General features: G+C 44.4%; 1 protein-coding gene across 9 annotated transcripts in view; it reads left to right on the top strand.

The window, feature by feature from the left end:
* RAD51B (RAD51 paralog B) overlaps positions 1-13,685 on the top strand; it is a 528,078-nt gene that overhangs the window by 355,780 nt on the left and 158,613 nt on the right. For all 9 annotated transcript variants that reach the window (XM_084793544.1, XM_084793549.1, XM_084793547.1 and 6 more), the window contains one exon: positions 9,152-9,248. In XM_084793544.1, coding sequence (XP_084649670.1) covers positions 9,152-9,248 — 97 coding nt within the window. The remainder of the gene's footprint in view (positions 1-9,151; positions 9,249-13,685) is intronic.

Below are 13,685 nucleotides of genomic sequence, written 5' to 3'. Positions count from 1 at the left end.
AATATATTAATTCTCTTCATAGCTTTTGTGGACCCAGCACCTCAAAGTACAGAGGAGTTAGGCACACTTCCCAGAATTGCACAGCAGATTAATGTCAGAGCCAAAACTAAATATAGGCAGGCTGCTGGGATCCCATAGTTGTGTTTTCTTCAGGCCAAATTGAAGCTTGATGTTTTATGACAAATATCTCAAAAAGAAAAGCCCTAACAGCGCTCACATGTTCCCAGATAACCATTGTCCTACATTCAGTACTGCATGGTGGAACTAGGCTGGCGTCCGAGTCCGAAAGCCTTATCAGTTCTTTACTTGAGAACTGATAGTTGATATTCTCGGAGCTGAAGGGGGGTAAATGATCTTTTTTTTTTCTTCTTCTTCTTCTTCATGGAATGATTTATAATTTTCCAGAGCTTGGCAAAACTGAGCCAGTGAATAGTAAAACCAGATTTGTTTTTGTGATGCTCAAATTCCAGAATATTTAGTCTGACTTTTCCTCACAACAAATGCTGGGTATCTCTTTCCAAAGATGGAAGTGGGTAGGAAGAGAGTGGGGGGGGGATGGGGGGTATAGGCGCATGCCTGGGAGCATGGCCTTTTGGACCTGCATGGTGAGCCTGCCCTGTTCTTAATCAGTGTCTTTTTTTTTTTTTTTAATCAGTGTCTTATTACACACTCACAGACACACAGACAGACTTACAGATGTACAGACTTACACAGAGAGACAGACAGGGACAGAGACTTGGTCTCTCTCTCTCTCTCTCTGTGTCTCTCTCTCTGTCTCTTTCTGTTTATCTCTCTGTCTCTGTCTCTCTGTCTCTCTCTGTCTCTGTCTCTCTCTGTCTCTGTCTCTCTCTGTCTCTGTCTCTCTCTCTGTCTCTCTCTCTGTCTCTCTCTCTCTCTGTCTCTCTCTCTGTCTGTCTGTCTCTCTCTCTCTCTCTCTCTCTCTCTGTCTCTCTCTCTCTCTCTTTCTGTTTGCCTCTCACAGGGACTCTCTGGAAGCAGGAGAGTTGACCAGACACTGTCATGTCGGGAAGCAAGCAGAGAGCGTGCTAAAAAAACCACTCCAGGGCCTTTGTCAAGCCTTGGTGATGAAAGGACTCAATGAACCCAAACAATTTCTCACAGGAAAGTTCTGGCCTCTCTCTTCTTAAGAGCACAGCATTCTGCAAGCTTTAACAGAGCTAGGATCAAAATTCAGAATGTCTGACTCACCCGGGGCTTTGTTTGGATAGAAAGGCCAGGTCACTGTCATATCTGTGATTAGGATGCTTGAAGGTACAAAAAGTAATATTTTAAAAATGTTCCCTGGAGCAGAGAGACTGTTTTTAGTACAAAAGAAAGATTCTGTCTTCGGAGCCCATACAAGGCCGCAGCTCATTGTTTTGTTAAGTTCTGTGCTTGTGCCAGGCTGGTGGTGAGTGGAGTTAGTGCCCACACTCTCGTCAAGCTGCTCTCTTGCCCACTGGCCCTGTTCTTCGATGGGCTGCCTATTTACCATTGCTGCACCTAGCCCTCCTGGTGCAGTGAAGGTGATTTGTGAAACTCCGCTGATTCTGTGAAGCAGGCTGTGGTGATTTTCTGCCAGGGAGTGGGCAGAGGAGGAAGTGGTGTTCTGAGCATAGAACTCCCTGAGATGTCTAAGGTCGCTTGATGGTTTTTCTCTTGCCAGTCTACCTCAAGCTCTGCTGCATACAGACATGAGCTTCACAAAGAGTTTAGTTTCCAGGGCATCTGTAGCCTCAGAACTGACGGACACATTGAGGTAGAAGCTCTCACGTGTTTGTCTTTCCAGACGCTGAGCCTCTGCAGCTCAGAGTTGTTTGTTAGTGTGACTATGGCTTGGGACAGTCTTCTACTGCATGTCTGCACATGGTAGCCCACTGTGCATGACTGCTAGACTGAATTCTCTAAGCCAGCAGCACATCAAGGCACGGAGAAGTCTCCTGCTAAGTAGGAGACTTCCAAGACTCAGAGGCCCTCTCTTCCCTTCCTACTGTTGCTTTAGGGAGGAGAGAAGTCAAGGAAACCTACAGGGCCTTCTTGCCATCTGCACTGTGGAACTCAGGCCGGTGACTACTTCACTCGGTGGAAAGTAGAAATGATAAACTCTGTCTCTAGCATGCGCCCACACAAAGCTAATGATAGCATTCGTCATATTCGTGATGTTTTTTTTTTTGTTTTGGAAGCCTACTATTTTATAACCTGTGTGTGTGTGTGAGAGAGAGAGAGAGAGAGAGAGAGAGAGAGAGAGAGAGAGAGAGAGAGAGAGAGAGAGAGAAAGAGAGAGAGACAGACAGAGAGACAGACAGAGACAAAGAGACAGAGACAGAGAGAGAAGGTGGTATAGTTAATGTACACAGGGGATTATGCTCATCCCACAAGCCAAACAAAAAGCGCAGTGGAAGATATGGGGCCTCTCCTCTCAAGCTGTTGATCAGAGGTATCCTAGAGACTCCCCCCAAACAACACAAGGTATTGCCGTTGCTCTTAGGTGCCTTAGCAGACAACTTGTTGATAAGACTCTGTTGCTGTAGACTCTACACACCCTGTTCATAGGATGTAGAGAAATAAAGTTAGTACTGACGAGGAAGTTTACTCTACTATAGCTTTCATAGTACTGTAAGGTGATATACAGACCACTGGGGGCAAGGGAGCCATCAACAGCTTTCACTAACTGGGCATAGTATCAGACTGTTCTCTAAGCTCATATCTCCCTACCTGAAGGTTAGTGCTACTCTCAGACGTCATCTGAAGAGTTTTGTTGTGCATTGGGTAGTGGTTAATATAGAAACTCACAGCTGGTCAAAGTGCAGAGAATCAGGGTCAGTGGAATGCTCACCCACAAGTGAGGCATCTCTCTATGTTATGGTCCCTTCTTGAGTTCCAGAGCCCGTTGCAGAAGAAGAGACAGAAAGTTTGTAAGACTCAGAAGCCAGGGAAGACCAAAGTGAAATGGTGTCTTCTGACCACGCTAGGACGGCTGTGCTCGCGCACTCACAGCAGCTATAGTTGCCTGTGCAAGACCTGTTCGCTATCATACCAGTCAACCTCCCCATTCACAGTCCCCGCCCCCCCCTGAAGAGGTAATGAGGTCTTATGGGAGAAAAAGGACCATTTTTCTTTAAGAGGTTGGTTTCTGGTAGCCAGCTTGCTCTAGTGGATGGCCCCACACCCAGGAATATACAAGCAGCACAAATTGAGGTCAGCTGCTTTAAAAAAAAAATTTTTTTTTTAAAGGACACAAAGTTGGAGGAGGAGAAAGGTTGGGGTGGATCAGGAAGGATTGTGTTGGGGGATGAATGCGATCAAAATGCATTGAATGAAATGCTCAAAAAATTAAGAAATATTTAATTGACTTATAAATGTTAAGTTACTAGTTTGCTGACCATTAATATTTCTTCTGCTGCTAAACAAGGCCGGATATTACACTCTACCTGTTTTACCCCAGCTGACTACAAACTCTGCCTTTTTTGTTATCTTCTAAGAGCTGAGTAAAGGGCGTTTCGTCTGTCAAAGGCTATGCCTTTGGGCCCTTCAGTCCTCCATTCTGTTCTTTCCAGGTGATGTTGGCACTCAGGGTGGGCCGTGGTACCCTTGGTGGCTCCTCATGGAACCCCAACACTCATCCTTCTGACGCTTCAATGTGGGGTAGATCAAACTAGACACTTAAGTGGCCCACTAAAGCAGAATTTATCCTGGACCAGAGTCACTAGCCTAGAGGATGGTGTGAATATAGCTTTGTACTAAAGATAGTGTGACTAAATAAAGGCAGGTGGTCTGCACTGGGCTCATACACGCTTAGATGTCAAGTCCCATGACCTGATTGTCAGCTTATTCTGCTCCCACCCTCTGATATTAAACCATTTGACAGCTGCCTTTTTGATACTTAATGATAGTGAGTCATATTTTTGTTTGCACACACACACACACACACACACACACACACACGCACACACGTTTAAAAATGATTTCCAGCCGTCTCTCTTACTAGTTCCCATCTCTTTTCTGTAATTTCCAAGTCTTCTCTGTGATAGCAGGACCTGTTATGTTGTTTATGAGTCTCTACCTTGAACTTACTCTCTTTCTAGAGAAGTTCATCGTTTCCTTAAACTGTCCACACAGAGGCATTGGGCCACGGTGCACAAAAAGATGGATAGGATGCATTCATAGAAGATGATTCAAGAATAAACGTGAAACGTTGACTGTGGAGGACAGAGGGAGCCCTGAGTGAGTGAAGTCTTGAGTAAATATGACCATGTCGAGGACCCCATAGCCTCAGGTTCAGAGGGAGGGCAGAGCCTTCCTCAGGAGGCCAAGTGCTAGTGTTGGCAGTGTGTGCTGAAACTACCAACCATAGCTTTCTCCCCACAGATACTTATAGTGTGAAGAATGCTCTCACACAGAGAATGCTCCTACAGAGATTAGATAAATCTGTACCCTTGATCCAGCTATACTCCATAAACTCTGCCTCCTGTTTATCTATATGTAAAAACCCCGCGTCCTTGTTCAGCTGTCTTCAATAACTCTACCTCTCTGTTCAGCTCTGTATAATAAACACAGTGAGATTCTGAGGTGCTGTGGTTTCCCCAGCTGAGAGCCCAGACCACCGTATCCCAGCTTTTTGTCCGTGTGCCCATCTGTCTGTCTTTGATTCATCTTCTCACTACCCTGGTCAGGTTCATTCCTAGAGCCATGGTGGACACGGCATGGGGACTTGTCTTTGAAGGAAATGTCCCCCTCTTTGTGTTGGGAGGGAGTATTAGCACTGGGACTCATGGTCTATGCTCCACTATATGAGGATGTGTTTTGTGTACAAATGTACTTTTTTATGCATCTTATAGCCAATGCAGTGTTAAAAAACAAGAAAATTTGAATCAAGACAGTAGTTACTCTCTAACTTGCAGGGCTCCTTGTCCGTGTCCTCAGTAGAAGGATGATATTCTCCTAAGTAAACATTGAGCCGGATTTGGTCTCCTCCTGATTTCAGATGAAAACATGATCATTAAATCCCTTATCTTCCCTTTTGCCCAAGAGTCCCCCTCTGGCTTTGTAGTTAGAGTTGATGGTGATGTGCATATGCCATGGTTTCAATTAGCCATGCTTTTAAGGAAATGGTGGAAATAACAGATGCACTTTCAATTAAAGTTTTATTGCTTTTAAAGATATAAATAGCAAATGTATGTTCTTTGTCGACAGTGAATAATATGTTCTACAAAGGGGACCCAGACTTTTGTTTGTAATTTTTTTTTAAGATGAGAAACTATTTTAAATTTTTTTTCTTAACATATACAAGGAATACACACTGTACATACTAACAAGCTGCTATGCAAAGTTGGGCATAAAATTTCCAAACAAACAAAGCACAATCAGCGAAGGACAGCTAAGGACAGTGATGAGGGTACTGTTTGCCATCGGTTGAGTGCTGTACTACAGACTTTAAATAAATCATCTAGTCTAATCCTTAACCTCCTGGGAGTAAAGTATTATCACCTCCAGAAAGCTTATGATACTGACCAGTATCATGTAGGTTATAAACAGTGGAGCCTCGATCTGCACCCAGTCTGTCTAATTCCAAAGCCTTAGTCTTAAACCTCTGTGCCAACTGCTCTCATACAAATGTATGTTGAATCAGGAGCCCCAGTTATTCGAGTAGAACAGAGTTTAGGAAAAGCCCTCTGAAGTGCCAGTCGGAACTCATTTTCAGAAACCAGACAGTGTTAAGACTCTGTTTATAACTCTGTAGTAGTATTTTATAAGTTATTTTAAGAGCATAGTTTTCACATCTCCAGATTGCCTCAGAGAAAAACACATCTGTAGGCTTCTGTCCAAGCTGTGATTATTTGTAATTGATGCTTTTGGGAATGTTTCTGTTCCATCACTTTACTAAACACAGATTTAGAAAACCACACAATTCCGTGAGATGGTGTGATTAGCCAGCCTCCAAGTTTCTTTCCGGGCAGTGGATGCCTTCGGTGACTCGGCTTTAAGGCCCGTGGTAACAAGGAAGAGATAATCAGCTGAGCCGCTTAAGGGATGTGTGTGTGTGTGTGTTGGGGGGAGTTCTTCTCCATCTACTCTTTCAATGGAAATGCGCTTTCCTTTCTTCCCTTCTCCTTTCTCCTTTCCCCATCCAGCCTTTCCTTGGGTGGGGATCCAACCCAGATCCTCTCACATCTGAGGCAAGTGCTCTGCTACTGAGCTGTGCCCCGCCCCCCAATTAGGGCAGGTATTTTTGAAGTCACCTGTAGCCTACAGGAGATTTGCAGACTGTAATCTGTTCCATACAGTGAAGGCATCTCCTCTGTATGTTTCCGTTACAAAACCAAAGTTGAAAGAGAGTGATGGGGAAATATTTTAGCTGTTGCCTTCGCAGTAATCTATACATTTCTGGAGAAGCCACACAGCTCCCTTTCCTCTTAATGCCCCAGTGTATATGGCGGCAGGCTTTGCTATATTCAGTGAAGTTATTGTTTTATGTACTGTTGCCACATTGCCATCATCTGAGAGAATCCCACAAACATGAAAGCTCACTCTTTATTGTCACGTTCCTAACCAACTAAAAATAACCTTGAAATAGTTCAGAGGAAACAGCCTTCATGTCTACAGAAGACTGAGCAATTAGCATATCAGAGGGTGTTGAGCATGGCCAATGAGATACTTAAAGGAAAATACCATTACTGGGCTCTCAAGAGACCAGCCTGATCTCCATAATGAATTCCAGAACAACCTGGGCTACGTAATGAGACTGTCTCTCAAAAGAAATAAGTAAATTTTAGAGGGGAAAAAAAAAGAAAATCTTGTTATGAAACTCATCACTTTGTACAAAGAATATATAGTAATACATTTTTAAATAAACAAAATCAAGACTTATAAATCTAGGCTTCTCAGAAGTCACAATTAAAAAAACAAATAGAAAAAACTAGACCATACATTATTTTGCTCTTTGGTAGATAAGGGGCATATTATTATCAGCGTCTGGCTGGCTTGGTCCCATCTCATTATCTTTCATATTGCAATCTTTCCACGTAATTAAAAAATATTCAATATATTATTTTCTCTGAGCATTTTGCTTGCATGCATTCTGTGCGCGTTATTCCCACAGTTCCTGCAGCAGCCAGAAGAGGGCAACAGTTCTCCTGAGCTGGAGCTGCAGGTGGTTGAGAGCTGGCATGTGGGTGTTGAGAACCGACCATGGGTTCTTTATAAGACCAACAAGTGCTCTTAGTCACAGAGCCGTTTCTCAAGGTCCTTTCTAAACAAAAATTGTGGTTAGTTAAAAAAAAAAAAAAAAAAGACTAAGTGTAGTGAGGATGATCTGCCCAAAACTAATTCCTGGTATGATTTTATGTTCGGTTATTAGAACTGAAAACCAATGTGTGTCTGAAGCATGTGTCATTAGCTTCCATGTCATCCTGCTAGAGAAACTGCACTGGCCTCTGGCTAGTGAACGTTTACTTAGTACCAGGCATTCCGTTAAGTACCTTATATTGATTACCTCACTTAGTTCACGTAAAAATTCTGTAAGATAGATATTATTTTGTCTGGAGAACATGGGGCTCGGCAGTTTAGTGACTTCTCCACGGCCCAGAGTGTCAAAGTCACAATTTGAATTCAGCGTTAGTGTACTCTGACGTTTATGCTATCTACTATTAAGTGAGAGGTGAATTTTTTTGATTCATACTCTTTCACAGGAACAGTTGTTATTTTCAGGCATGTTTTCTGCAGACAGCCCGTGTGAGTGTGAGTCTAGGTGAGAAGCAGCAAGGCGGAAGAATATGAGGTATGAGAGAGGCAAATGCTGTGTGCGCTCCTAGACAGCCTGATCCGCACTCCTAGAAAGTCTGTAGAGTAGCCGAAGACTCCGCATCTCCTGACACTCAGGACCCTAAGAGCTTGTCTCTGCTACAGAGCCCCTCAGTTCTTAGCCTGACCTTGTCATCCTACTCCTCCCTTCCCTCTCAAGGAAGCCACCATTGGTTCAAGATTTGTATGTGCCACTGGTCCACTCTAGAGACAGTTGACATGGCAGTGAGGTAGAAAAGCCAGATAACGCAGTGTAGCCTTGCAGTGTAGCTAGAGGCAGAGCATTTGCCTGGCATTCACAAAGCCCCCGGTTCAGTCCCAAGCACCACGAGAAGTTAATTTAAAAAGGAAATTATTCTGTTCATATCAAGATGGCAAACCCGGAAGCTAAGCATCAGGACTGACTGAGTGGTGCTATTAGATACTTGTTCCAAGCACCGACTGTGCACAGGGGGATGATGTTCCCTTCACGTGACCAAGGTGTCTATCTGTCCAGCGGTTCCCACTCACGGTGGCAACCTCCCCCAGAACTTTCAAAAACAATCCCGTTCTTGGAATTTCCTAATAGAGAATCTGTATATTACTCTCTCTTCAGATTGTTAGTGGAATAGACTATTTATGGAAATTTTTCAGGAAAAGGAAATTTTTGACTTACCAAACGTGAGAGCATTGTATAGCATTGGGCAATGTGAGCTATGTAATTTAGAGTCCCTTCCAGGAGCTTTAAGTGCTATCGACTTTACTTTTTAATAAAATCATGTTAACTTATGTCTTAAATGCGTAGTGAAACTGCACTCCTTTTGCTACGTCAACCAATTTGAGAGAAGCCTCTGCTATTCTTTTAGAGATGAGTCTCCTTCCTGCTTCATACACGTGGAAATAAAGCCGGGCTGGCGTTGGCAGCAACGGAAAGAAGCCTCTGGCCTCCAGTCTTTAAATGACCACTTTAAGACCAGTGCCAGCAATACCTTAGATTTGGGACATAGTTTTCAAAGCCAATAAATGTCATAAAATGTGCACGTGTGCATCTTCATTGTGACCCGCTCTCTGCTTTTCGCTAATATTATAGCACTTCTCAGCTTGCTTGGCACTTGGGAGGGATCCATCAGCCATTTAAGCCCCGAAGAAAGGCCACCTCCTTCTGCTTTCTGGGTCTTGAATAACGATAGGCCCTGCCTGAAGATAAGCTGGTGGTAGTCGGAGCTGGGGTTTTCCTACCTGGCTCTGTCACTCTTCTAAACCCACGGCTTGGCTTCTGATAGCTCTAATAATTAATTTGGTCTTCTCTCTTTCTTCTCTCCCCCCCCCCCCACCCCACCCCACCCCCTCCACTCCCCCTGTCTGTTCACAGGTTATCTTGACGAATCAAATTACGACCCATCTGAGTGGAGCCCTCCCTTCTCAAGCAGACCTGGTGTCTCCGGCTGATGATTTGTCCCCATCTGAAGGTAAAGGATCTGTCCTGGGGAGACTGAAACTTGACACTGACACACAGCCTCCTGCCTCCTGTTGGGAGCTGGGAGACTGGCTACTGGACCCTGCTCAGTGCAGCCTGCTGGAGCCTGGTGATTTAGGCCTGGACATCTTGCGGGGCACCTGATCTATTCTTGTCTTTTGCTGTCCCTGAGTGAGTTCCCTTTGAGGCATCTTCGCACACATCCATCATCTCCCCTAGATAGAGTCTTGTCACCCGCTGTGGCGCCTCCCTAACCAGTCGCTGACTGGCTGTTCCAGAGACCCGATGCTCCAGCATCGCCTTTGCTAGCAGTCCCATTTCGGCCTCACCTTTTATTTGTACTGAGCACCCTCTGGGCTGCCTCAGAGTGTGCAGTGGTTCCATGTACTGGCAGTATAACATTCCTGATCAACTTTACAGGAAGGAGCGAGACGAAGTCTCCACAGTGGTAAATCTGCCTGTTCTCTCTGCCACCTCCTACTAGTAAAGGTCAGACTGGCTGGGACCTTGAAGGCGGTGGGCCTTGAAGCGGGGAACTGCATCAGCAGTCAGAAGGTGGGTTTCTAATATTGGTGAAAGTCCTCCCTTGACATTTCTGAACTCTTTTAGTTGCAGTTGAATTTGGGACACGATGCTTTGGGCCTGAGCAGATACACACAATTCTTCCAGACCCATCTTCCCTTCCTACTTTCTGAGAAGAATTGGTCAGCATGGACTATAGGGGACTTTCAGGCCTGCTTAGGCTCCTGACAGCCTGGCCAGGAGGTCTTTCTGGAGCAACACTGCTTTAGTCTCAGACTGGAAGCCCCACATGTCTGCTGTCCTTGGTGTTGTTCTTAGAGTGAAAACTACTGACGTATTCATGAGAGCTGTGAAGTGCTGTGTCCTTTCTTTCTGCCTTGAGTGGTCCTGTCAGCCTCCTTCCACCTCAGCTGAAAACCTGAACAAGCCGGAATTTACCGCTTCTTCAACTCCTCTCATCAAACCAGCTTTAGCTTTCTTTCCAAGTATATCTCTCATGTGTCCCTTCACTCTCCTTGTGATTTGTGTTGTGATCAAGTGATTTCTTAAAACTCATAATTGGCTCATCGTGATAAACCCTGTAAGACCTGTTTCTCTTCTGCTGTTTGGCCTCCTTCCAGGGTGTCTCCCTCCTACTCAAAATGCTGAGGGTTGTCTTTTCTGAGGATGAGCAGAAATAAGTGTGCCAATTTGAAAATATTCAGGGATTTGGGGTTTATTGTAACAGCCATGTAATACAACATGGGGGTCAGCAAATGCAAAACTCGCCAGTATTTTTCTTTTGAGTGGACCAGTTTCTAGAACCCCACTAAATAAGGTTAATCCTTGTTAACCCTTTGGGGTCAGCCCTCTCCTTGCTGGTCAACCCACTAAGTCCTTGAATAAAGTGTCTGAGTCAAGTACTCAGTCTTCTGATGCCCTCCCTCTGTCTCTTTGATCTCCTACCCTTCTTCTCAAGGCCACACCTCCAGGCTCAAAGACCACCTCTTGCATAGAAAGAACTTCCTGGCCTGTACTATGGGTCTTGCTGTGTTCGCCCTAGGTGCCCTCTCCACTTTAGCGGTTATATAAAGAAATGCTCTAAAAAAGGCTAACTTTTCAGGTATCTTACAAGTAAATTGGTAGATAGTTCTTTCTGGTGCTAGAGATTAAACTTAGGGCCACATGCATATTATAACAGCAAGCACTTTACCACTAACATGTAGAACCAGCCTTAAACTCCCAGATTCTTAGAGACACAGATATGCTGTATTCTTTTTTGCGTCCATGTTTTATCATAGTGACCAACAAAAATTGTAAGCATACTGTAAGCAGTAAGGAGATACTAAGTAAACTACAGAAGATAGTGACCAGCACCCTGCCTAGGTATGTCACTAAAAATTCTTACTACACACATACACACACACATACACACACACATACACACACACACACACCATATACTATATACTATATACACACTATATACTATATACTATATACACACTACATACTATATACTATATACACACCATATACTATATACTATATACACACTACATACAAACACACTCACAAACCATCACACTATACACAAACACTCACAAACCATACAGGTGCACACCACACACAAAACATACAAACCATACCTGTGCACACTACACACACACACACACACACACACCTGTTCAGCTCTGAGCAAACCAGAAGAGACTGTCTTCCTTCTTTATTTGAAAATACGTGGATGTCTTTTCCTTGGCTTCCTGCTTTATATTAAGCAAACAAGTAGAACAAAATGGAAAGAAATGGCTTTGGACTCTAATGTAATGGCAACAGGAAAATAATAAGCAGCAAAGGGAGGTTCATCCTTAGGTAACTAACTGTTCTTGTGGGGATTGAAGGGGTTGGGAGTTTTTTGTTTGTTTTGTCCTGTTTCGTTTTTTAAAGGTATGTTTCTGGTATAGCTGAACAGGTAACGAAGACATAGAAATATTTTTCCCAAAGTCAAAAATGGAATTTCTTACCAGTGAGTTAAAAGGAGCAGATGTTGGCTTGGGGGAAAATCACCTACTTACCTATTACTCATGAGACAGTGATGGTCTATCCCCAGAACTTCAGACAATGTGGAGTGGGGGGCATTTCTTAGAACATTCATTCCTGCTCAAATCTATTGCAATGATCCCTAAGTTCCTCTGAGTGAGTTGTGAAATATATAACATAAAATAGAATAAACCACTCGGAGGTTTCAGCCCTTTATTCGATCACCTTTGCCTATGTGGTCACTAACAAGCACGGGAAGATCTTTTAACCACTTTGGAGCTCAGTTTTTTCTTCTCTCTGATGGTAGTTGGAGGGAGGAAAAGATTGCTCACATCTTTTTCAGTCCTGACACAGTGAGGCAGCTCTGTAGAAGGGAAACCCCCAGCCCCGGGTGGCTCTTCTGGTTTACAGGGTCCTGTAATGGATTTCAGCTGCAGAGCAGAGGCCCCCTGCTTAAACAGTGTTCACTTGAAACCAGTCATGGGGTGAGAGCAAGCAGCCAGGAGCAGCCAGCAATAAAATGATCTGGGTTGACCTGAGAGAAGCACCCAGCAGGGGCTGCTCTGGGAAATGAAGTTCCCTTCTACTCTGATGCAGAGAAGGGACTACAAGTGACCTGGTCCAACTGAGCCATCTCTTCTGCCCAAGCTGATCCTGTGCTATTAATATGTGCCAGCTGCAGGCCCAGAGCATCCCCTGCTGAGATCAAAGGAGCCCCTATCTTAGCTGGAACAAGGTCATCTGCACAGGGCTATAAAAGTAGTCCTGGCTGGCTAGGAGGAGGGCTGTGGGGGAGGAGAAGTCAGGAGATGGGAGGTGCTCTCATGCTCCTTTAATCTCAGCTGACCAGCTGTTGCCCTCCCAGTGTTTGTAGGGTTGAGAGTTCTTTGTTTTTGTGGTGCTGCCTCTGCCGTATTCAGTTTGTGCCTGGGTTGCTGTCTGGATGAAGCACACCCAGTGTTCACAGTTTGGGTCCACCGTGTGAGTTCCTACACTGGGGTTTCATTCCAGTGTTGAGTTACCCAACTCCTAGGTGGGAAGGCCAAAGAAAGGAGGAGTGGACCCCGTAGGCCAAGGTCTTTCCCAGCCTATTCCTGCCCTACAGCTTGTGCCTTAAAAAGGAATAAGAGGACACATTTAAATATTTGGCATTTTGCAGCTGCCTTTCACAAACTATCTCATTAGTTTAAGAAAATAGAACTTCCAGGGCTCATGCAAACTTACAGATGTTGCAGTCACCTCATCCCAGTGTGTTTCTCACTCTCTGGGTTACATACACTTCTGATTGTGTATATGTTTGTATGGAAGAGATGCGAAATTAAGGGACAGACAAGCCCAGAAATATAGACAGAGTAAGAAAGAGGGGTGTGTAGCAGGTCGGCCAAAGTGTCCGTGCTAACTAGAGCAGCCTCGATGACGAGGTCATTTGCCCCACTTCGTATATTAGAATGAAAATCCCACTGGTGGGTTGGTGTCTTGCAGTAATATCAGGGCTGGAAAAGACTTCAACAATGCTCTATTTGTCCAACCTGTCATTTCACAAAAGAGACTGGATAAAAATAATGACTTTTATTGTTTTACATTTCCCATAATTCTAGGCCTGGTACTGTCATTCAAAGCATCTTTTTCAGGTTTTGTTCTATTGGTGAAAACTGACGTAAGCTGTCAGAGTTCAGTCATTGGTTATTGCAATTTTTCTGTTTCCTGGCTCTTAGAGTTCTTCTTCCTTGTAGCCACTGAAGAGACCAGGGGTGGCTGGGCCTCAGTCACAGGGACTCTCTTTCCCCATGTTGATCATTAGGGAAAGGATCTAATGTTCTAGCTGCCCATATGTACATATTCTGTTCTGACCTGGGATTTGAACCGAGCTGGCAGTGTCCCCATATAC

This window comes from Acomys minous (assembly GCF_964271855.1).
Source record: "Acomys minous genome assembly, chromosome: 8".
Taxonomy (NCBI): Eukaryota; Metazoa; Chordata; class Mammalia; order Rodentia; family Muridae; genus Acomys; species Acomys minous.
This window is presented reverse-complemented; position numbering and strand designations above follow the sequence as displayed.